Source organism: Nelumbo lutea, chromosome 4 (genome assembly GCF_056320005.1).
Source record: "Nelumbo lutea isolate HS-2025 chromosome 4, American lotus-T2T, whole genome shotgun sequence".
NCBI classification, from domain to species: Eukaryota; Viridiplantae; Streptophyta; class Magnoliopsida; order Proteales; family Nelumbonaceae; genus Nelumbo; species Nelumbo lutea.
This window is the reverse complement of record NC_142687.1, coordinates 80,288,037-80,313,664: the sequence shown is the minus strand read 5'-3', so window position 1 is coordinate 80,313,664 and position 25,628 is coordinate 80,288,037. Positions and strand designations below refer to the sequence as shown.

General features: G+C 38.7%; 1 protein-coding gene across 6 annotated transcripts in view; it reads left to right on the top strand.

Moving 5' to 3' along the window:
* Positions 1-25,628, top strand: part of LOC148861269 (phytochrome B-like) — a 92,642-nt gene that overhangs the window by 44,392 nt on the left and 22,622 nt on the right. Inside the window, exon 4 of one of the 6 annotated variants that reach the window (XM_088983955.1) lies at positions 154-461. The exons of the other annotated variants lie outside the window; for them this stretch is intronic. Coding sequence (XP_088840081.1) covers positions 154-175 — 22 coding nt within the window. The 3' untranslated portion in view covers positions 176-461. Of the gene's footprint in view, positions 1-153; positions 462-25,628 lie in introns of those variants that run through there. 6 annotated transcript variants of the gene reach the window in all.

The window sequence follows — 25,628 nt, the reverse complement described above, 5'->3', positions numbered from 1 at the left end:
TCTGGCAAGGGTGACATCAAACTGTCAGATACTATATCCTTGTCCTCTGTCTTGCATGTTCCTAAACTGGATACTAACCTCCTTTTTGTCAGTAGCATTACCAAACATTTGAACTGCTCAGTAACTTTCTTTCCTGACCGATGTGTTTTTCAGGACATGGAGACGAAGAAGGTGATTGGGACTGGTTGTGAGACGAATGGGATCTATCTGCTCGGGGAGAGTTCTCGTCGGGAAGAGTCAGTGGATAAGAAGTTACTTGTTTCTCAAGTTGTGAGTCCGGTTATGTTGTGGCATAACCGATTGGGTCATTTATCTTTTCGGTCCTTGAAGAGTCTGTTTCCTACTTTGTTTGAGTCTGTTGAGTCATCTCAGTTGAAGTGTGAAAGTTGTGAGTTGGCTAAACATTGTAGAAACTCTTATTCATTGAGTAATAAAAGGAGTAATAGTTCTTTTGATATTGTGCATACTGATGTTTGGGGGCCATATCACATTCCTTCTATGGGGGGGTACAGGTATTTTTTGCTATTTGTTGATGACCACACCCGTTTTTCATGGGTTTATCTTATGCGATCACGAGATGAGGTGCCTGTCCTGACCCAAAACTTCCACCAAATGATCCTAACACAATTTGATGCCAGGATAAAAGTACTTAGATCTGATAATGCAAAGGAATACTTTGCTAAGCCATTGGCATCGTACCTCCTTAATCATGCGGTTATCCACCAGAGCACGTGTCCTCATACACCTCAGCAGAATGGGGTTGCAGAGAGGAAGAATAGGCACATCTTGGAGGTGGCTAGAAGTATTATGTTTACCTCCAATGTCCCTATTCGCTTCTGGGGTGATGCTATCCTTATGGCGGTATATCTTATTAATCGGATTCCTTCTCGGGTTCTTGATATGAAACCTCCTTTTTCCCTTCTATACCCCAATGAGGAGTTGTTCACTATTCCCCTCAAGACATTTGGTTGTACCTGTTTTGTTAAGCTTCTTGGTCCCAATCACTCCAAGTTTCAACCCAAGGCCTCCAAATGCATCTTTCTTGGTTATGCACAAAGTCAAAAGGGTTATTGTTGTTATGATCCTGTCTCAGGGAAGAAGTTTGTATCCATGGATGTCACTTTCTTTGAGGAGACACCCTACTATTCTCGGGTCTCTCCTTAGGGGGAGAGTAGTGAGCGTGGAGATTTGGGTCTTTTTCTTCAGGGGGAGGAGGAGTGCAGTGAGGACAGGGTTAATACCTTTGGGGCTGTTCCCTTACCTATTCCAGTTGATGATGAGGGCTGTAGTAGGGAGGGTGGTCAAAGGGATTGGGAGTTGAGAGTCTATCATAGGCGATGCAGGCAGATTGATCCTGGTCATCAGCAGTCCCAGCCAGCTACAATCTCTTCTGCGGCTCCAAGTCCAGATATTACAGTCCCAGGGCCCACAGAGACTCCTTCCATTGTTGCTACCTCACCCTCTGTAGATGACCTTGACCTTTCCATTGCCCTCCGTAAAGGAAAACGACATTGCACCACATCTACAGCCCACTGCATCTCCCAGTTTTTGTCCTATGATCGCCTATCTCCCTCCAGGTCCTATCTCACCTCTGTTGTTGATGTCCCTATTCCGAGAACAGTGCAAGAAGCCCTATCAGTCCCGGAGTGGAGATGTGTATCACGGAAGAAGTCAGAAGTATGTCTCCCATACATCACCTCCAATATGCAACTGGCAGATATCCTCACTAAAGTTGTATCACGGAAGAAGCTAGAGGCAGATCTATCCAAGTTGGGAATGATAAACATTTATTCCCAACTTGAGGGGGAGTGTAGAGAACACTGAAGTGGGCCCCACAACTACGGTCCCATTGTGTTCGTAGGGTAGAAGATATTCTAGTCTACCTAGGGTTAGCTATTGGTCATTTAGTTGTTTCAGTTGTTATTTATTTCAGTCTTTGTTTTACTCTATTTGTTATGTAAAGACTAAGGGCAGATCTGTCCTTTCCATGTAATGAGCATAACCTATAAATATCAATTAAAGTGGCGGCGACAGAACATGAAGCTTTTGCTCCTCCTTTCAACCCTTGTGTTCTACTGCTTCTTCTTCCTCTTTCTCTTCTCTCTTTCTTTCTGCTTATCTTCGATCCTGAGATTCATTAGGGTTCAAGACTGATAACAGTCCTGAACTTCTAGTCTTCCTATCTAAACAAATAATAAATAAAAACAACTAACAAATGACTAGTGTTTTAAAAGTCACGCCTTAGGTTCACCTCAGGCGCAGAGGCGAGGCGCATTCTAGGCCAAGCCATGCGCCTTGCCCAAGCTAAGGTGCATGCACCACAGGAAGGCACTCGCCTCGGTGCCTAGGCATGTGCCTCAGGCCAGGCGCTTGGCGGCCCAGACGAGTGCCTTATGAATGTTTTTGAAAATTTTGGGTCAACTTTTGTTGAAGTCATTTTTTTTTATTCAAATAATTTGTAATAAGTGGGCTAGCTAATCTACTAGCCAAATCATTAAAATTATAAAAAAGTATCCCGTATGGGAGTTCCCCCTCTTAAGTGGGGAGTTCTCTCTCTTTAAGTGGGGAGTTCCCTCTCTTTAAATGGGAGGGACAAGTGTCCTTCACCTTGGAGGAGGGGGTAGTTACATAACCACCCCACAGATAGACTCTTCGGAGAAAAATTTCACAGGAGATTCTTAAGAAAAGCAAAGATAGGGAGAGAAGAAAAGAGAAGTGCTCAAGGGAAGGCAAGGAAGGAAAAGTCTCACTAATATAGGTAGAGAAAAGGAAAGTTCTCTCTGTGAATACTTCCTATTTATGTCTTCTGCTATGTATCCTTCTTTCTCTCCCTTTTGTTATTACTTTTGAGAAAGGAAAAAGAGGGAAATAAACCATCTACAACCAGGTGCCTCTACTTGGTTGATTATGGTCCCTCTTTCAAGACAAAGGGATTAAACCATCTACAGTCTAAATCTCAAAGGCTGATTATGATTCCCTTCAAATGAAAATGAAGAGTAGGGGGGAATAAACCATCTACAATCAGGTGCCTCTACTTGGTTGATTATGGTCCCTCTTTCAAGACAAAGTTAGGGAGTAAGCCATCTATAGTCTAAATCTCAAAGGCTGATTATGGTTCCCTTCAAATGAAAATGAAGAGCAGAGGGATGAAAATCGTCTACAATCAAATGTTCAATTTGATTGACTACTTTGTATTTAAAATTCCAAGGAGTAAGGCTGTCTACAATTTCATCTGATTGACTACAACTTATTATGAAGAAAGGAGTGAGAAGGAAATTTTCTTTGTATTAAAAAAAAGAGAAATGCATTGCTGTATAGTTTCTCAATTGTATTTTCTTCTCATTCTTGTACACCTGATGTAAAAGAAAAGCAAATGAAGAGTTCTTTTTGAAGTATCCTATTGTTGTTTTCTTTTGTTCTATGCATTCATTTTTCCAAGTCAGAATCAAAAGGTGTTCTCTACTTTCTTGTGGGGATGTAATTAAGGGGAACAATCCGTATGATTCCCTGAATGGGCCTTACCCAAAATAGTTAAAACTCAATCACTTGATTGAGTGAATTATGTTGCATGAGAATTTATTAAAATTTTCACACCAACATAATTTTTGCATGCCCGGTGGGACCCATTTTTCTTTTCATCTCTGACTTAGAGTATAGAACAAAAGAAAAAAAAAAATGTGTAAGTCTTATATTAATATTATTTACTTACAGGAAGAAATATCTCAGACATGGCACCTAAAGTGGTTGTCTACTACCACAAACTGACTACTACGGAGAAGGAAAAGATAAGAGGCTCTAAGAAGCCTTCCTACAAGGAAACATTTACTGTGGATGTGTCTTCTGTCACCAAGGTGGAGAAAAAAAAATCAAGAAGGAGAAAAAAGGAAGGTCACTAAGACCTCTCCTGTGAGGAAAAGTCTACATGTTCAAGCCATGTTCAACTCTGCCAGGAAGGAAGGTTTCAAGCCACTAATTGCAAATTCCTCCAAAAAGATTGCTTCATCAATCTTGAATATCACAAAATCAATGGTGACTTCCCCAAAAAAGTCCACTAAAACTAGGGCTAAGGTTATTTACCCTACCCAAATCATGATAGGAACCATTCCGGTGAATCTTTGGATTCCTCCTACAACATCAGTCATGATGGTGACTATTTCTAAAGAGAAATCTACTCTTCAAACCTTCAATGAGGCTATAGGAGAAAAGGAAATAGATGTTCCTTCATCTACACAAGTGAAGCCCCAAGTAATTAAACTCGGAAATTCAAGTGGAAAAGGTTCTTCCTCTTGTGGAAAAAAATGATTTGTAATCAGAAGCCTTCAACTAGAATCGAAGGATCTTCAAAACAATCCCCAATTCCTGTTCATATGCCTAGATCCAAGAAGCCTCCAAAAGCTAAAAAGCTACAAAGTAGCACTCCCATTTCCCTTGCTGATTTTGTTGCAGAAAAATCAAAGAAAGCAAAATCAGACATGGAAGCTAGAAAATGGGCTTTTATTTCTGGATACACATTTGCGAAAAAAGCAAATTTTTACTTTGCACTGGGGGCATATACTATGCTCAATGAAGAACTTAAGCCTTATAAAGGCCCTATCACTAGAGCAAGAGCTCGATTATAAGTTCTGAAGACGCGTCAAGTTCAAGTTTGACCAGTGAGTTTGTCACTTCCAAAGTCAAACTAATCCAAGAAGATCATAAATCTTCAATCCAAGAAGATGAATCTGTGGATGAAATTACTTCACAATTGCAAGGAATTTCTATGTCCTTGGGAGAAGACCAAGAGCCATCTCCTATGACAGTCATGGTGACTGGTACTTCAAGTTTAGAAGAGAAAATTCAAGAGATGCAACGAAAGATGGCAAAAAAGGATGCAGAAATTGCATCTTTGGCTACTCAATTGGCGGCTCAAGCAAGCACATTTGCTAGAGAGTCGTCTCAACAAGCATCGACTTCTGCTCCTACTCCTGAAATAGGCCTAAAGACACTTATTGCAGAGGTAACAAAGGAATTCCAAGCATCTCTCACACCACCTATCCTTGGTTACAGGAAACCATATCCTGCCCATTTTGATACACTCCCATTTCCTTCAGGATATCAAAAGCCCAACTTTGAGAAGTTTGATGGAATAAATGGATCTCCCCATGAACATTTGGCCCATTTCTATTCTGCATGTGGTGAATTAGCAATGTCTGATGCCTTATTAATAAGGCAATTTGTGCAATCTTTAAAAGGAGCAACTTTTACCTGGTACACACAATTAGCACCAGGATCAATCATCACATGAGATGATATGCAACGTGCTTTCTTAGCATTGTTTGTAAGCTCCGAGAGGAAATTATCAATTACAGACTTGGCCGAAACGAAACAAAGGCCAAATGAAAGTGTAAATGAATTCATTACATGATGGAGAAATATGAATCTTCAACGTGTTGAACAGTTAAAGGAAACCTCAGCAGTACAAATGTGCGCTAACAATCTCTTACCAGAGATTGCTACCTTTGTAGGCACAACAAAACCTCAATCATTTGATGCATTGGTTTCTAAAGCCAACAATGTGGAAAGACAAATTGCTAGGCGAAAGACTGTGGCATGCAAGCCCAATCCTCCTTCAGAAGTAAAAAAGGATGGCAAAAAGCCTATAGGCAAAGGAGAGGCCATGACCACCTTTGTTAATATTAAAAAGAAGGCTAAAGGAAAGGATGTCCCTAAGCCTATGGCTCTACAAGAAAGAAGGGAAAAGAAATACTCATTTGATAATGAGGATGTGGAAGGAATTTTTGAAGACCTCTTAGCAGCAAAGGCAATTGAGTTGCCAGAGCCAAAGAGACCATCTGAGGTGAACAAGACAAATGATTCGAAATATTGTCGGTATCATATGATGGTCATCCATATCATCAAAGGTTGTTTCGTTCTCAGAGATATCATCCAATCAATGATAAATAGGGGAGAAATTGAAATTGTAGAACCTCCTCCTAAAGAAACTATTGCAGCTGCAAATAATGTTTCTCTATTAGAGGAAGAGGGTGCTACCCTCCCTTCATTATATGAATTGATGCAAGAACCAAGTATGATGTGCTTCTGTGATTCTTCTGAGGATGAGACAAATTGGCAAACTGTAGTCAAGGAGGGAAAGGGGGCAGTCAAGCCCATACAAATTACACTCCAATTCTCTGGGCATTAAATTTCAGGGACGAAGAGCCTCCACAAAGAACAATAAGAAGAAAAATAAGAGGAGATTTAAGAAAAAAGTTCAAGTTGATTTTGAAGAAAAGTATGGACAACCTCCAAGGTTTCCAGTCACACTGAAAGAGTACATCCTAAAAGAAATCTTGGGAGAAAGTTATGATGAATTGGAAGTAGCACCATGTTATGTGGCTTCATGCAAAGAAAATGAAGAAAGAAAAGAAAATGAGGTGGATCAAATTACTTTGCAGTATAGCCGAAAACACAAGAAAGAAAAGAATATAGATGGTTCTATCTTCAGAGTAGAAAATGAAGAGCCAAGAGAGAAAAAGGAGTCAGAGTTGACTCAACAAGTTCAACAAGACAAGGAGGAAGACCATAGATTAGAGAATCTAATCAGGGTCCGACCTTAAGTTAAGAAGGCATTGCGAGAAACAAAATTGCACATTAAATATGACATTCTTGCCCATCTAAAGCGCATTCCTGGATTATTAAGTGTTTATGACGCTCTCCAGCTTTCTCCAGAATTGAGAAAGGCATTAATTCAGGCATTGCTTAATCCTGAACAATTCAAAGATGAAGTCAATCAAATTGAAGTACAACCAAAGTCCCCAAAGGTTTGTGCTTCATGTATGGCATGCATATCTTTTGATGATGAAGACTTACAGCTTGGGACGAAATATCACAACCTCCCTTTGTATGTATCAGGAATAATTGGTGATACTCCCATCAATAGAGTTCTCTTAGATTGTGGATCTGCCGTTAACCTTCTACCCTTGAAAACTTTATTGGTTATGTGTATGACACCTCGCCAATTATCCCCTTCATGTTTGACCATTCAAGGGTTTAATCAAGAGGGGCAGAAGGCAATGGGTACCATTGCTCTGAAGATTGAAATTGGGGAGTTATATTCCGATGCTTTGTTTCATGTCATCAATGCAAATACTTCGTATAATGTCCTTTTAGGATGTCCATGGTTACACACATACGGAGTTGTCCCATCAACACTTCATCAATGCTTTAAGTTTAGCAAAGATGGAGAGGTATAAAAAGTGGTTGCAGATATGAATCCATTCCAAGGAGAAGTACATTATGCGGATGCTAAATTTTATAAATTTGCTAATTTTCATTCTTCCCCTTCTTCAAAGAAAGAAGTTAAAGAGAATGTTGAAAGTAGTCTTCAAGAATGCAAAGAACCATCAGCTTCAAAAATCAAGGTTGCTGTATCATTGCACAGGAAGTCAAAGGGAAACAAAAACCCCAAGTTGACTCAAAACCTAAAGCTACCTTTAGGTACATTCCAAAAAGCCAAAGGAAATTGGGGCAAAAGGCACTTACTTCATTGTAAGAGACTACAATGGCGACACTGATGACAAGTTATACTTGTCCACTTAGGAAGATTGACCAACCCATCCCATGCACTCAATTTATTGTGTCAACTTCCCTCCCAAAGAATGGAAGAAAGAATAAAAGGTTAGTTCTCCAAAAGTTCAAGCCATTGAGTCACTACCATAATCCTACATGTAGTGATGCAGAATCGACCTCAGCAATCCCTATGTTCACACAACGTGAAAAGGCTATTTTCAGCCAAGAGGAGATAAAGCCATGGGTCTCTGTGTTCAAAAGACTTAGAGGCTTGAAGAATATATAGAAAAATGAAAAGAAACGAGTCTCTATTTTCAAGAGACTTGTAATTCCAAACCAAAAGGTCAACAAGGTTGTGAAAAAGAAAGAGCAACCCAACATTATCATTAAAAAGCTAGAAGATGGTGGAGAATTCTAAATAGAGGTCAATTACATCTCCACCAAAGAGAGTGAATCCTCATTGGAGGATCAAGGTATGAACCCTATCCAGGATTCTAATACTTCAATGGCGCTTCAAGGTACAAACCTTAATTGTAATAATTTGCAACAAGTAATGCCTCAAGAGGATATCCCTCAATCAATTAATCTTCTCCATGAAGATGAAAAAATAGAAGAAGTCAAAGAGGCTCAACCTGCACCGTCAAAGCTTGAAGATGGAGGTCAAGCAACAGTAGATGACCTTCAAGAAATCAACCTCGGATGTGTTGAAGACCCCAAGCCTATCTTTGTTAGTGCTCTACTTACTAGGGAAGAGCTAATAATGTATGAATCCTTACTAAAAGAATACAAAGATGTTTTTGCTTGGGGATATAAAGACATGCCAGGATTGGATCCTAAAATAGTTGTACATAGATTAGCTATTCCTAAGGATTAACGTCCTGTAAAACAAGCTCAACATCACTTTAGACCAGAGCTCACAGTATAAATTGAATATGAGGTTGATAAATTGAAAAGTGCTGGTTTTATCAGGGAAGTTAAATGTCCTACATGGCTTGCTAATATTGTTTCTGTTAAAAAGAAAAATGGACAAGTCCGCATCTGCATAGATTTTAGAGATCTTAATGATGCATGTCCAAAAGATGAATTTCCACTACCTATTACAGAATTGCTAGTGGATGCTACTACCGGATTTGAAGCATTGTCCTTGATGGACGGTTTTTTAGGTTATAACCAAATTAAAATGGCTCTAGAAGATGAAGAGCTAACTGCTTTTTTCACTCCAAAAGGGATATTTTGCTACACAGTTATGCCCTTTGGCTTGAAAAATGCTGGAGCTACATACCAGTGAGCCATTACAGTCATATTCAGTGATATGCTCCACAACACTGGGGAATGTTATGTTGACGATTTAGTGGTGAAAACTAAGAAAAGAGAACACCACTTGGATGATCTCAAAAGAGTTTTCAACAGACTTCGAAAACACCAACTTAAAATGAACCCCTTAAAGTGTGCATTTGGGGTAACTTTTGGAAAATTCCTTGGATTTATTGTCCGACATCGAGGGATTGAAATTGACCCTATAAAAATTAAGGCAATCTTAGAAATGCCTCCTCGAAATTTGCGAGAATTACACGGCTTACAAGGGAGACTTGCTTATATAAGGAGATTCATCTCCAACTTGTCTGGTAGATGCCAACCTTTCTTTTAGTTGATGAGGAAGGATGCACATTTTATATGGGATGAAGCATGTCAAAATGCTTTCCAAAGCATAAAAAATTATTTGTTAAACCCACCAGTGCTTGCCGCACCAATAAAAGGGAAGCCATTAATATTATATATTTCAGCTTCACCAAATTCTCTGAGGGGCATTGTTAACTCAAAATAATGATAAAGGAAGGGAAAATGCCCTTTATTATCTGAGTAGAACCTTAGTTGGGGCTGAACACAATTATTCTTCAATTGAAAAGATGTGCTTAGCTTTAGTATTTGTTGTCCAAAAGTTACAACATTATTTGCTTGTCCCCTCAAATATTTGCTCTCTCGGCCAGTTCTAACGGGTAGACTAACAAAATGGTCACTTATTTGATCTGAGTTCGAGATAAAATATGTTCCTTTAAAAGCAATAAAAGGGCAAGCTTTAGCTGACTTCTTAGCAGCTCATCCTGTGCCAGATGACACTGAGCTTTTAGAAGACCTTCTAGATGAAAGGGTCTTATACATAGAAACTGAAAGACCATGGCAACTCTATTTCGATGGAGCTTCTTCAAAACAAGGCGTAGGAGCAGGGATTGTGTTCATCGCTCCCACGGGAGATTTAATTCCACATTCTATCTCCCTCACGTCATTATGCTCAAACAATACAGCCGAGTATGAAGCAGTCATTATCAGTTTAGAAATGGCTCGGGAGATGAATATTAAATATTTACAAGTCTTTGGAGATTCTCAATTGGTGGTTAACCAATTAAATGAATTGTATGGGGTTAAAAAATTAAGTTTAATCCCTTACTTTAACAGAGCTAGAGAGCTGATATCTCAATTCAGCAGCATACAAGTGAGCCACATTCCAAGATCAGAAAATGAGAAGGTTGATGCTTTATCTAAGTTGGCTGCATCTCTTAGTTTACCTAAACAAAGACAACTTCAGATTATAGTCGGTGAGAGACATGTTCTGCCCCCCATAAATGAAAGAGTTTGAGAAACTGAGTTTGTGAACTTTGTCACAATTCAGTTGGAAGAAGAAGCCTCAGATTGGAGAATGCCCATAATTAATTATCTACAATATAGGCTCATCCCGATAGATCCTAGAAGGAGTACTGATGTGCTACACCAAGCTGAACATTACAGATATATAAATGGCATTTTATATAGAAAATCTATTAATGGAATTCTACTTAAGTGTCGTTCCAGAAATGAAGTCCAACAAGCTCTCCGCGAAATACATGCAGAAGAGTGTGATGTACATCAGAATGTCCCTGAAATGGTAGGACATTTAGAAGAATTGGGCTATTTTTGGCCCACTGTTATTTTAGATGCTATCTACATCTTAAGGAATTGTGTTAACTACTAAAATCTAAGGGGTATGTTACCAGAAGCTGTCAATGTTAACATGGTCACAATGTACCAAATCGAAGAAGAAACAGATTGGAGACAACCCATTATTGATTATTTACAATATGGGAGGTTACCTACAGACCCAAAGAAAAGAGTCGATATACGTCGACGGGCCCCACGTTTCACTTATTTTGGCGACACCTTATATAGAAGATCCTTTGATGGAATCTTGTTAAGATGTCTATCTAATGAAGAGGCAAGAAGCGCATTATATGAAGTCCATTCAGGTACACGTGGAGCCCATCAAGTCGGACCAAAAGTTGCAGGCCAATTAAAAAGGTTAGGTTATTATTGGCCTACTATGATTCGAGATGCAATACAATTTGCTTCTACTTGCAAAGTATGCCAACTTCATGGCGATTTTATACATCAACCGCCTATGCCTCTTCATCCTACAACGTAATCATGGCCATTTGAGGCTTGGGGCCTAGATGTCATCGGCCCTTTTAAACCACCATCTTCTAAGTCATATTCATATATTTTGGCTGCCACAGATTATTTTTCCAAGTGGGCAGAGGCAATTCCAATAAAAGAAGTTGGGGCAATAAATGTTGTCAACTTCATTCAAAACCATATCATATACAGATATGGAATTCCCTCCAAAATTATATCGGATAATGCCTCATACTTTAAGTACAAGGCCATGATAAAGTTAGCTGAGAAATATAAATTCTAGCATGCCAAATCTCCAGCTTATAATCCCTCGTCAAATGGACAAGCAAAAGCTTTCAACAAAGTTCTTTGCAAAATACTTAAGAAAATGGTATCGAAGAATAAAAGAGATTGGCATGAACGCCTCCCTGAAGCACTTTGGGCATATCGAACAATAGTATGGATAGCCACTAGATGCGCACCTTATAGTTTGGTATTTGGAGCAGAAGTTGTTCTTCCTCCAGAAGTTCAATTGCCCTCTTTAAGAATTGCAACACAACTCATACATCCAGAAGAAAATGTAAAGATAAGGCTTGCTGGGCTTGAGGCTCTCGATGAGAAGAGACTCATAGCTCAACAAAGACTTGAAGTTTACCAAGCCCAAGTTGCAAGCGCCTTTAATAAAAGGGTGAGATATTGGTCATTTGTGGTAGGAGATTTGTCCTAACTGTCATAAGACCTATTGTAGTCACAAGGAAAACTTTAGGGGAATTTGAACCTAAATGGGAGGGTCCATATGTAGTCACTAAAGTCTTCCCAAAAGGAGCATATGAACTCTCTGACTCCGAAGCTCAAATAAAGTACCATTGTGTAAATGGTAAATTCATTAAGCGCTTTTATGCTTAAACAAAAAGAAGGCCTAAATGAAGACCCACCGATGCCTCTTATGTGGTTAAACTGATGAGACTATCCACCGATGCCTCTTATGTGGTTAAACTGACGAGTAAAACCACCATGTCTGAACGTGGCTAAACTGCTTAGATAAACCACCAATGGTATCAGTACGTGGTAAAATTGCTAAAATGCCCCACTAATCGCTCTCATGTGGTTAAATTGTTGGAGCGGCACATGAACTACGTTGGCTTGATCCCTAAATGGGTACGTAGGCAGCCTAATATATAGGTCCAACCACAACAATAATGTAAAACATATATTCATTTGAATATCAATGTTATTATAAAAGTTTTTAAAGAATGTATGAACAAATCAATACATTTCAAATATCTTTAAAGAGTTGGTGCCTTTGCTCATATGAGCTAAGTAAATTCTCATAACTAGCCACACGAGGCTTGTGGGCTTTCATTTGCTCCTCTCCAACTTCCAACTTGTGAGCCTTCAATTGAACTTCTCGCTCTTTACATTCCACGAGCTCACGGTCAAGAGCAGATTTCTCCGCTTTCAAGACCTCATCCTTTTGTTGTTCTTCAACAAGTTGATGCCTTAGATTAGTGACATGGCATTCAGCTTCCTTGAGCTCAGCAAACAAATCAATCATTCTTGAAGTTATCTCAGAACAGTTCACAACCATGTCAGCCTGCCTCTCATGAATAGCATCAATGCAGTCAATTCATTTCTTATAACGAGAAACAGCTTCTCGGTATTTGAATTCATCTATACCTGAACCTTTTTCGATTTCAGCCTGTCGGGAATGGAGGTCTTTAACCGTAGATAAAACTTTGGTCACAACATGACGGAATTTCTCTACCCATGTCTGAAGATCGGGTGCTAGAGTCACCATTGATTGAAGTACAAAAAGGCTGTTATGGATCTCCTTACTCTTAAGGATCAATTACCTGGGGGAGGAGTTGTTTACAATTTCCAAAATTTCTTGAATGCTGTGATTCACAAACTCCGCCATACGAGACACCATGTTCCCAAGAAAGGTAGCAGCAGCAGGAACACCAATACAGTCCTCATTACCTTTTGAGGTAGGTAAATTATCAGCAACAAGCAAAACATTTCCAACCTCAGCATTCTTCTCATTACCTTCTAAGGAAGTTAACTCATCATGGATACATGAGGTTTCTTGCATATGGCTAGTTTCAAATTCAACATTCTTCCCACTACCTTCCAAAGAAGGTAATTTATCAGAAGCACCATCCACCATCATTATACCACTAGAAGGGTCAATCTAATCTTCAAACATTTTGATATGATCTCCTTTAAATCCTTCTCTCTTTATGAGGTCAAAAGTTCAAATCTGAAGTTGAGAACATATCAGCCTAACACCAAGGCAATATTCAATGAGGTCAACTTGACCTAATCTCTTTATGAGATCAAAATGATTTTCAAGTAAAGGTGTATTTTCTTTTTAAAAAAAAAAAACTTATTTCTTTGTGAGATCAATTTAATCTTCAGATCAAAGCAACCTCTTTATGAAGTCAAACACTTGGCTTAATCTCTTTGGGAGATCAAAATGATCTCTTAAAATTGATTTCTGCAATCCCCAAATCAAATACTGCCCTCTTTTCAAAGATGAAATTGAGAAGATATCAGCCTAAGACCGAGGAAGTCTCCAATTAGGTCTACTTAAAAAAAAAATCAAAATGATTTTCAAATAAAAGAAAATCTCCTTAAATTGATTTCTGTAGTCAAATATTTTGATATAATCTCTTATGATATCAGTCATTGATCTAAGAGATCAGATTTTCTTATGATATCAGTCATTGATTTCTGTAGTCAAATATTTCTTCTTTTTCTAATTTTGATATCTTTTATGAGATCAGATGTGAAACTGGTCCCTGTAATGAGCAAGGGGGTCACGTGTGAGAAGCCCTTAATCAAAAGATCATTAGTACTAAAAGAAGCTTCAGTACTAAAAACAGAAAGAACATACCTGAAAACGAGAGAGATTTTAATTAGCTAAGAGAATAGCAAAGTGTTGGCAAACAGCTGGTATGCTGTTTCAGCAAATATGCGGATGCGGTAATTACACTGCAAATCTTGACTTTAATAAACAGCAGATACGCTGTTTCAGCAAATATGCTGATGCAGTGATTATACTGCAAAACTGGTACACTGTTTCAGAAGATATGCTGATGCAGTAATTATACTGCAAAACTGGATTTAAATAAACAGTAGATACACTGTTTCAGCAGGCATGCTGATGCAGTAACTACACTGCAAATTTTGGCTTTAATAAACAGCAGATACGCTGTTTCAGCAAACATGCTGATGCAGTAATTATACTTCAAAATTGGCTAAAAAAACAGCAGATATGCTGTTTCAGCAAATATGCTGATGCAGTGATTATACTGCTAAACTTGGCTTTAAATAAACAGCAGATACGCTGTTTCAGCAAATATGCTGATGCAGTGATTATACTGCTAAACTTGGCTTTAACTAAACAGCAGACATGCTGATGCAGTGATTATACTGCAATAATCCATTGAAGAACCAAGAGAAGCTTTCTCTTGATAGCAATAAAAATAAAAAAATATATATCAATCCTGGTTAAGGGTTTTTTTTTCTCCCCAAGAGGAGAAAAAAAATCTCTCTTTGTTCGTCCACCACTTCAGAAAATAAAGAAAACTTTCTTTGTTTAATCACAGATTGTGAAGAGAAGACAAAAAGTCTCTCTTTTTGAAAGATTTCAGCAGCTCCTTGACTTGAAAACTGAAGGAGAGGTTTCCCTTTCTCTCATGAACCGTAGAGAGCTTGTGAGAAGCTTGTGAAACAAAAAAAAAAAAGAGGCTGGAATGCCAGCCCATGTCTTTTATAGCCAAAATCAGTCTTACAGTCCTAATATGATTAGGATTGTTCATTAGGGTTAATAACAAAGGCTGGGGCGTGCAGCCCACTTAACAGCTTTATAACAACTTATTTGTGGGCCTATTTTAAGTATAACTAAGAAATTTTAAAATAGCCCACTTGCAGCTTTTAGTTGGGCCTAAGTACGCAGCCTTAGTTAGCCCATTTAATGGCTTCACGGTAGGCCATACGTGGGCCTCATAACAACTCATGGTACAACAGCCCATTTAGGTCCATTAAGTTTAAGCCCAAGCCTCTTTAAATAAATTAAGAGGCTGGGACCACTTCTAGAAAGGGGTTAAATGCAAAGAAAGTTAAACCCAAGCCCTCTTAAATACATTAAGAGGTTGGGACCACTTCTAAAAAAGGGATGCAAAGAAAGTTAAACTCAAGCCCTCTTAAATACATTAAGAGGTTGGGACCACTTCTAAAAGGGGGTTAAATACAAAGAAAGTTAAGCCCGAGCCTCCTTAAATAAATTAAGATGCTGGGACCACTTCTAAAAGGGATTTAAATAAAAAGAAAATGTAATCAAAACCCTCTTAAACATATAAAAAGAAAATATAAGTCCAAAGCCATAATAAGCTTTCAAATTTTGCCCCTTACAATATCTCCATTTCAAAAGGATTCAAATTGACCATTAATACCCTTAAGGACCCATCTGATGTTTAATTAAAATTATTCATCAAATAAAACAAAGTAAAAAAATATATAAAAAAATAAAAAGGAGTAAATCACATCCATCTTTGGATGCTATAAAAAAAGAGACCTATTCAAAATCCTATTCAGATTAGGACTCATCAATTCCAAAAAAAAAAACTAATTACATGATTATTTCCAAAAAAAAAATCCTAGTAAAGCCAGGTTTCCTCCACGAATCCTACTTAAATTAGGACTATTATTTTCTGAGCCTACAAAATAATTGTCTTGGTCAAAAACAACTTGGGATCAAAATTTAAGGGTGGACCAAAGATAATTTGATAAAATCAAAGAGTCCTACTTCAACCAGGACTCTTCCAACCGTGAAAATCTGTGATTAACCCTCAAATGCTCAAATCAAATCACATAATTAATGACATCAAGCATAGCAAAATCGAGAGTCCAGAGTCCTAGTTGCACTAGGATTTCTCAATTTAACAAGATGAGTAACTATAAAACCTCATCAAATTAATCAAATAGGTAGATTATATCAAATTTTGTCTAACGAAAGATATTGCAAGAGTCCTGATCTAGTAACTCTTCCAATTTTAGCTCAATTCTTTTCTAACGACAAAACTTTCATAAATTTTGACTTTAACTGCTTTTTTGAGCACTATATGCCCATATTCTAGGATTTTGGGCCCACAGTGCTCAAGGGGGTACTGTTGAAGTCATTTTTTTTATTCAAATAATTTGTAATAAGTGGGCTAGCTAGTCTACTAGCCAAATCATTAAAATTATAAAAAAGTATCCCGTATGGGAGTTCCCCCTCTTAAGTGGGGAGTTCTCTCTCTTTAAGTGGGGAGTTCCCTCTCTTTAAGTGGGAGGGACAAGTGTCCTTCACCTAGGAGGAGGGGGTAGTTACATAACCACCCCACTCCCTATTTAAGCTCCTTAAGGGGAAACAGAGACACACAAAGAGACTCTTTGGAGAAAATTTTAACAAGAGATTCTTAAGAAAAGCAAAGATAGGGAGAGAAAAAAAGAGAAGTGCTCAAGGGAAGGCAAGGAAGGAAAAGTCTCACTAATATAGGTAGAGAAAAGGAAAGTTCTCTCTGTGAATACTTCCTATTTATGTCTTCTGCTATGTATCCTTCTTTCTCTCCCTTTTGTTATTACTTTTGAGAAAGGAAAAAGAGGGAAATAAACCATCTACAACCAGGTGCCTCTACTTGATTGATTATGGTCCCTCTTTCAAGACAAAGTTGGGGATTAAACCATCTACAGTCTAAATCTCAAAGGTTGATTATGATTCCCTTCAAATAAAAATGAAGAGTAGGGGGGAATAAACCATCTACAATCAGGTGCTTCTACTTGTTGATTATGGTTCCTCTTTCAAGACAAAGTTAGGGAGTAAACCATCTACAGTCTAAATTCAAAGGCTGATTATGGTTCCCTTCAAATGAAAATGAAGAGCGGAGGGATGAAAATTGTCTGCAATTAAATGTTCAATTTGATTGACTACTTTGTATGCAAAATTCCAAGGAGTAAGGCTGTCTACAATCAGAATTTCATCTGATAGACTACAACTTATTATGAAGAAAGGAGTGAGAATGAAATTTTCTTTGTATTAAAAAAAAGAGAAATGTATTGCTGTATAGTTTCTCAATTGTATTTTCGTCTTCTTTCTTCTCATTCTTGTACACCTGATGTAAAAGAAAAGCAAATGAAGAGTTCTTTTTGAAGTATCCTATTGTTGTTTTCTTTTGTTCTATGCGTTCATTTCTCCAAGTCAGAATCAAAAGGTGTTCTCTACTTTCTTGTGGGGATGTAATTAAGTGGAACAGTCTGTATTATTCCCTGAATGGGCCTTACCCAAAATAATAAAAATTCAATCACTTGATTGAGTGAATTATGTTGTGTGAGAATTTATTAAAATTTTCACACCACCAACTTTGTATTTGTAGTTTATAGATAATTGTTATCATATATAAAAGGTGTTTCTCTTTTATTATTTTACACCTATTGCATACCATATAGTAAAAATAATAGAAAAGTAGTGGGAAAATATCAAAAACTTCCTGAAAACAAGTAAAGAAGCAAAAGAGGGAGACAAACAGTTGTCTTCGAACTCAACTCAAGGCTGGAAGAGGAAGGAACAACAACAATTGCAAACTCTTCTTCGTTCAAACTCCAAGAGGAAGAGCAGCAGATTCAAATATCCAATCGAAAATAGGTATTCTTCTTCTTCTTCTTTGGAGTGTGAAACAGGGGATCCACCCTAGTCCTCTTCTTTTCTTCTTCTTCCCAGTTCATTTCTGTTTTTTTTTTCCTGACTGATTTGCACCGAAAACAGGGGCTCGGCCCTTCTTCTTCTTCTTCTCCTTCTTCTTCTTCTTCTTCTTCTTCTTCTTCACTGTATACTTTTTTTTTTCCTTTTTAGCTCACTGGTTTGCACTGAAAACAGGGGCTCCGCCCCTCCACCTCCTCCTCCTTCTTCCTTATTCATTTCAATTTTTTTTCATCACTGGTTTGCACCGAAAACAGGGGCTCTGCCCCTTCTTCTTCATTGTATTTGCATCAAAAACAGAGGCTCCACCCCTTCTCCTCCTTCTTCCCTATTCATTTCTTTTTTTTTCATCACTGATTTGCACAAAAAACAGGGGCTCCGCCCCTTCTTCTTCTTCACTATACTTTTTTTTTCCTTTTTTGCTCACTGGTTTGCACTGAAAACGAGGGCTCTGCCCCTTCTATTATTTTTTTCCTCACTAGTTTGCACAGTTGCACTGTCTTATTCTTTCTTTATTTCTTCATTTCTTTTTTTTCTTCCACAGTTTCTGTTTGCACGGAAAACAGTGTCTCCGCCCCCAGCCCCCTTCTTCTTCTTCCCTGGTTTTTTTCTTCCTTAGTTTTTTTTTCTTTGCACTGGTTTGATCATTTTACACATTATTTATTTCTTCTACTGATTTATTTTAGTTTTATCATCAGTGTTTTGTTATGAATCTTGTGATCTTGACATCACATTCAGTTCAGGCAAACACACAGTTTCCATAGTTCTGTTGTATCTTTATTTAGTTTTTTATTTTTTATTTTATTTTTTTCTATTCAGTCATACTTGTAACTTAATAGTTTATTTAATTTTTCTCATTGATTTAGGGTTAAAGTGCTTCCATAGTTCCGTGCAAGAATATTTAATAAAAAAATGGCTGATATGAGTGCTAATCAGGAAGAAAGCCAAGGAACTCAATTAAATAGAAGGGATCCAGCTTGGAAATATTGTCACTTGCAAGATCCCAAGAACACCAATGCAGTGACATGTAACTTTTGTGGAAAAATTACTGTTGGAGGAATTTATAGAGCTAAGGAACGCATCATTGGTGGTAGGAGGAATATAAAGGATTCTCCTAAATGTCCTAAAGATGTGAGGGAAGAGATCTTGGCTTATATGAACAAAAAAAAACTGTTAAAGAAAGTATGGGTGGGGAAGAAGAGAGCACTTGTATTTTAGATTATGATGACTTCGAGAATATGGTTGAAGATGAAGATGATTTGGGCGATGATGTTCACATACTTGGAGTTAGTGGCCAAGGGAGATCTGGTAGTGTAAATGCAACTTCAAAGACTAGGCCTTTGGGGTCTATGACTAAGGAATCAAGTTCTAAACCCAATAGGCCACCACCCATAAAACAACAAAGGGGCCCCATGGATAGGTTTATTTCTACAACTAGACCAGAACAAGTTGTGGAAATGAGAAGGGAGTTGAAAAGATTGACACAAACAATCATTAGCGATGCATATAACAAAGAGGCAAGAGAACAAGTTTCTATATGCGTTGCTAGATGATTCTACCAAGCAGGTATTCCTTTGAATACTGTTTGCTGGAATACAACAGCCGAAGAAGAAGAAGAAGAAGAAGAAGAAGAAGAAGAAGAAGAAGAAGAGAAGATTTGAGAAAGGCAACTTTTCTCTTCAGCCGGCCCTACACTCTTATATAGATGATTCTAAAATAATGTTACATGAATGGACTAGAATGCCCCTGATTAGTGATGGGACACCTAGACAAATAAAACAAATAAAACATTAAACAAGTTTAGGCCCAATAACTAAGAACTTAAGACACAAATATGACTAACATAAACACTAAAAACAGTCGAACCGACACTTCCCCTCAAGCTAAGCATGGATGTCAGTCATGTTTAGCTTGCCAAGTAAGTATGAGAACTTCGTTGAAGCTAGTCCTTTAGTTAACACATTTGCAATCTGCATCTCGGAAGGAGTATAAGTAATGCAGAGTTCTCCTGAGACAATTCTTTCTCTAACGAAGTGTCAGGCAATCTCAATGTGCGTCGTCCTATCATGTTGCATTGGGTTATTTGCAATGTTGATGGCAGCCTTGTTGTCACAGTACAACTTGAGAGGACACTCGACCTTTATCCCGAGTTCACCAAGAAGGGTCCTAAGCCACAGCAGTTCAGCAACACCATGAGCCATAGCTCGATATTTAGCCTCTGCACTTGATCTAGCAACCACATTCTGCTTTTTACTTCGCCATGTAACTAGATTTCCTCCAACAAACGTGCAATACCCAAAAGTAGACTTCCTGTCCCCAACAGAGCCAGGCCAATTTGCATCAGTATACGCTTCAATTTCAATTTTGTTGTGTTTTTTGAACAGAATTCCTTTTCCTGGGCAAGTCTTCAAGTACCTAAGAATTCTTTCCACTGCTCTCATATGAGGAATCTTTGGAGAGTGCATGAACTGGCTGACAACATGTACAACATAAGCAATATTTGGTCAAGTGAGAGACAAATATATCAACTTCCCTACCAGTTTTTGGTATCTTTCTTTATCAAGGTAGTCCTCTCAATTGATTCTTGTAGACCATGGTTCTGTTCTATTGGAGTATTTGCTGGTCTACACCCCATCATACCTATTTCCCCTAGAAGGTCAAGGACATACTTTCGTTGACATATATAGATGCCCTCTTGTGACCTAGCAACTTCAATTCCAAGGAAGTATCTTAGATGGCCCAAGTCTTTGATCTCAAACTCAGAAGCCAAGAACTCCTTTAATCTTTTTATCTCTTCTAGATCATCCCCTGTAATCGCCATATCATCCACATAGACGATTAGTACCGTAAGTCGGCTATTCTGTTTCCTTATGAACAAAGTATGATCAGCACCACTTTGAGTGTATCCCACTCTCTTCATGGCCCCACAAAGTCTTTCAAACCAAGCCCGAGGAGACTGCTTAAGGCCATATAATGCTTTCCTTAGTTTACATACTTTCCCATCAAAACCATAACCTGGTGGAGGATCCATGAATACCTCTTCACGTAGATCACCATTTAGAAAAGCAATCTTCACATCCAACTGATGTAGCTCCCATGAGAAATTTGCAGCTTGTGACAATAAGACCCGGATTGTGTTGAGCTTTGCGACTGGAGCAAAGGTCTCTTTGTAGTCCATCCCTTCCTTTTGAGTAAACCCCTTTGCCACAAGTCTGGCCTTATATCTTTCAATGGACCCGTCCTCCCTATGCTTTACAGTGAATACCCACTTGCATCCCACAGTGCTCTTCCCTTCTGGTAGATCCACTAATTCCCAAGTCCTTGCTTTTATTAAGGCTTTCATTTCTTCATTCATAGCCTCTTTCCATCATGGATCAGACACTGCCTCTGGGTACCTAGTAGGAATATGCACAGTGGAGAGAGCAGGCACAAAGGAATAATAACGAGGAGATAAACGCGAGTAAGAAACAAATTCAGCAATGGGGTGTCGGATAGTACAAGAACGGGTAGACTTACGAAGAGCAATGGGGAGATCCAAATCATAAGTATGAGTGATAGGATTACCTGGAGTTGCTGAGGCAGATTGATCCGAGTCCGATTGATTGCTTCCATGAGTTAGAGGGTCTTTTTTCCTTCTGTTGTAGGTGATTCTTATATCTTTCTGTTGCTTACCGGTGTCCTCAGTTACATCTGCAGCATCAAGAGTGGTAACAGGTGCATTGGGAGCCTCACTAGGTTCACCCGAGATGCTACAACTAGGAGGATCAGGAGGAGAAGATGGAAGGCCTGAGGCAGAAAGAGACACAAAAAAGGAGGGGGAAGAAGAATCCTCTTCCATCCCACTAGTCTCCTCCTGAAGAGGATTCTGGGAAGAATGAAAATAGGAGTGAGACTCAAAAAATACCACATCTTTTGTGACGCATTTCTTCTTGATGACAGGATCATAACACTTGTAACCTTTCTGTGTAGGAGAGTACCCTAGAAAGATTCCTTTCGTAGCCCTAGGATCCAACTTGGTCTTCTTTGGATCCTTTACATGTATAAAACACACACAACCAAAGACTCTAGGTGGAAGAGGAAAATCTAGAAGATTAGGGCAAAGGACAGAGAAAGGAGTTTTCATACCCAACACCTTGGATGGCATCCAATTTATCAGATATGATGCGGTAAGGACTGCTTGAGACCAATAGTGCTTGGGAACCTTGTGCTGAAATGATAGAGCTCGAGCGATCTCCAATAAGTGTCTATTTTTGCTCTCAACAACCCTATTCTGTTGAGGGGTACTAGCACAAGATGACTGATGTATCATGCCAGCATCCTCCATGAACAGGTTTAAGGATCTTTCAAAATATTCCGCAGCATTGTCTGAACGAAACTGCTTAATCTTCTTGTCAAATTGAGTTTCAATCATTTTACAAAAGGCCATGGTTATCTGTGGCACTTCATCACGTCCTTTTAACAAGTAGATCCATGTGCATCATGACTAGTGATCAGTAAAACTGATAAAGTAATGAAAGCCATCCATAGAAACAAGGGGTGAAGGGCCCCAAACATCAGAATGAACCAAATCAAAAGGAGCTTGAATTTCATTACTAGAAATTGGATAAAGAGTTCTACATTGTTTTGACAACTGACACACTTCACAAACTAAACCTTGACTCGAAATACCCTTGAATAATTCAGGAAACAACCCTTGCAATGATGAAAAAGGTAAATGACCTAGCCTAGCATGCCATAAGTGTAACCTAGCTATTGACTCCTCGTTATTCTAATTACTGGTAGTAGATGATTGTAAGGCCGAACTTATGTCTGTATCAAAATAGTAGAGACCTCCACACTCATGACCGCTCCCAATCATTCTCTTCGTCAATCTGTCCTGAAAGACACAATGAGTAGGAAAGAAAGTTACGCTATAGTTTAAATTCTTGGTAAGTTTTGAAACAAATAAGAGATTGGAAGAAAGATTGGGAACATGTAGAACAGATTTAAGAGAGAGGTTCTTGCTCAGGTCAACCCCCCCTTCCCAGAGATGGTGGAGAGGGAACCGTCAGCAACTCTCATCTTATCTTGGCCAGACATCAATTGGTAAGAAGAAAATAAAGAGGTCATGTGTGTCATGTGGCCAGTTGCACTGGAATCAATAATCCAAGAAGTAGAGTCTATAGAACTAGTTGTGCTATAAGCAGAGACAATACCTGATCTGGCAAGAGAGGTGGAAGCAAGGGAATTAGTCCTTAGACGGGTTAAGGCCCGGCTAAGGACCTCTACCTCATTAGTAGTGAAACCCAAGTATCCGGATGTGAAGGAATTAGAAGTTTGTCCCATGGGAGAAGATGCAACTGTAGATGTGTTCTTCGAGCTATCACAACTGTGACTAGTAACATGATTCCCACTTGCTGTTGGATTCTTCTGGGGCTTCTTGTCTTTCCTTAACGCAGCTGGTTTCAGATGAGGATAAAGAGCCCAACAAGTCTCTTTTACATGCCTTTCACCACCACAATGAGAGCACTTAAGATGCCTCTTGTCTGAATGCTTGCTCCCCTTTTGGTTTGAAGAAATCAGGGCTGAATGTTCAGCAGGTTGTTCGGCTGGCTGTATTTGAGTGTCAACTTGCATCTCTTTCCTCCTAACCTCTTCATTCCTTACTAGATTATAGACATGATGTAAATCTGGCATTTCATCCCTTCCCAAAATCTGAGACCTTATGCTCTCATACATTGGGTCTAAAACTTGTTTATCATGCCTCTCTACCCTTATGCTCTCATACTTAAAGGCTCTACCCTCTTCAATTTGTTTATCATGCCTCTCCTTGTCTTTTGCATTCTCCCAATCAAGAATAAGATGATGATCAAGTTCTTCCCATAGTCCTTCTAGGGTTGCAAAATACGTTGCAACTGTCATATATCCTTGTCTCAATGCAGCAATGTCTTGGTTCAGCCTATAAATTCTGGCATTGTTCTTTCTCTGTCCATAAGTTTTAGAGACTTTCTCCCAAATCTTAGCAGCAATAGGAAAGTGTTGAACAGTCCTGGCCACTCTTGAAGTCATTGAAGCAAGCAGCCAGGACATAACAATAGCATTTTCCTTACGCCATACTGCATACTCCGCACTACTCACTACAGGTTCCTTCTTCTGTCCATCTAGATAACCCGTAAGTTCCCGGGAAGTAATGAAGAGCATGGCTGAAACAGACCATTCTCTGAAATTATATTCATCCAACAGTACATTGGTGATCTACAAGCTGTGCGGATTTGGATTTTCCAGATTAGGAGACCTCCCACCAGTTCTATTATCCCTAGAAGACACTTTTCCCGATATTGAAGATATCTCCTTCTTCTTACAGTGATCACAATTGAAAAACTCAGTACAAAGAACACTATTTCAGACTTACCGAAGCTGTTGTAGGTCTGAGAACCCCTTGTACCAGGTCTGAAACTAAGAACAATCCACCTCTGTACTGTGCTGAACTCTTCTGGACTAGACTGGGCTTTGACCTATGCTGTAGTAGACTGTGATCACCCGTACGATCTGTACTAGGACTGTCAAAGTCAGTCCTTCCACCTAGATCTGTTCCACACAGATCTCTCTTAGCAGCCGAATGGCTACTACCTGCTGCAAGGTATCTAGTAGGGCATCAATCTCTAGAACAAACTCCCCTTGGGCCCTACAACCAAGGGAAACCCTAGATACAGACCTTGCTGTGTTCTACGGTCAGCCCCAGGGTTTCTTCACAGTGGCCAAGATAGGAGAGAGAGAGAAAAAAAAGGGAATAGAGAAGAGCAGAAAAAGTGGTGGCTATAACAAACAGACGGATTAGTGCTTTGATACCATGTTTGTTGGAATACAACAGCCGAAGAAGAAGAAGAAGAAGAAGAAGAGAAGAAGATTTGAGAAAGGCAGTTTTTCTCTTCAGCCGACCCTACACTCTTATATAGATGATTATAAAATAATGTTACATGAATGGACTAGAATGCCCCTGATTAGTGATGGGACACCTAGGCAAATAAAACAAATAAAACATTAAACAAGTTTAGGCCCAATAACTAAGAACTTAAGACACAAATATGACTAACATAAACACTAAAAACAGTCGAACCAACAAATTCCATTCGTTTAAAAAGTTGAGGCAATGCTAGAGGCAGTTGAACAATATGGGTTGGGATACAAACTATGTTGTGTTGGGACCATGTTTATAGAAAGTATTGATGATTCAAATGAGGTGAAAATAGCTGAAAGGTTGTTTTTATTACTTGACAAGATGGTGGAGAAAATAGGGCAAAGAATGTTCTTCAAGTGATCTCATATAATGCTTCAAACTATGTTTTAGCTGGTAATTTTTTTTTACTTTTATAGTTTCTTTATTGTTATTTGTTATTATTTTTTGTAGTCGTTAACTTTTCAATTTACACATGTTTGATTATTTTATTATGCTATTGCCTTTTAGGGAAATTTTTTATGGAAAAACACCCTCATTTAACTTGGACCCCGTGTGCTGCCCACTGTTTGGATTTGATTTTGGAAGATATTAGAAAGTTGCCGGTTTTAAGGAAAAGAATTGAAAGGTCTATTGCACTAACATGATATATTTATAATCATCCGGGGTTGTTAAATTTAATGAGGAAGTACACAAACCAGAGAGAAGTACTCCGACCAGCAAAGACCCACTTTGCCACTTCCTTTCTCACTCTGCAAAGCATTTACACACAAAAGAACTTGAGAGATCTTTTTAATTCAAAGGATTGGAATGAAAGCAAGTGGATGAAGGAAATAAATAGGAAAAAAGGTAGGGGAGACAATGATGATGCCCACTTTTTGGAACAACATCATCTTCACACTTAAGGTGTGTAGTCCACTTGTGCGGGTCTTGAGATTGGTGGACCATGGGAACAAGCTTTCAATGAGTTACATTTATGAAGCC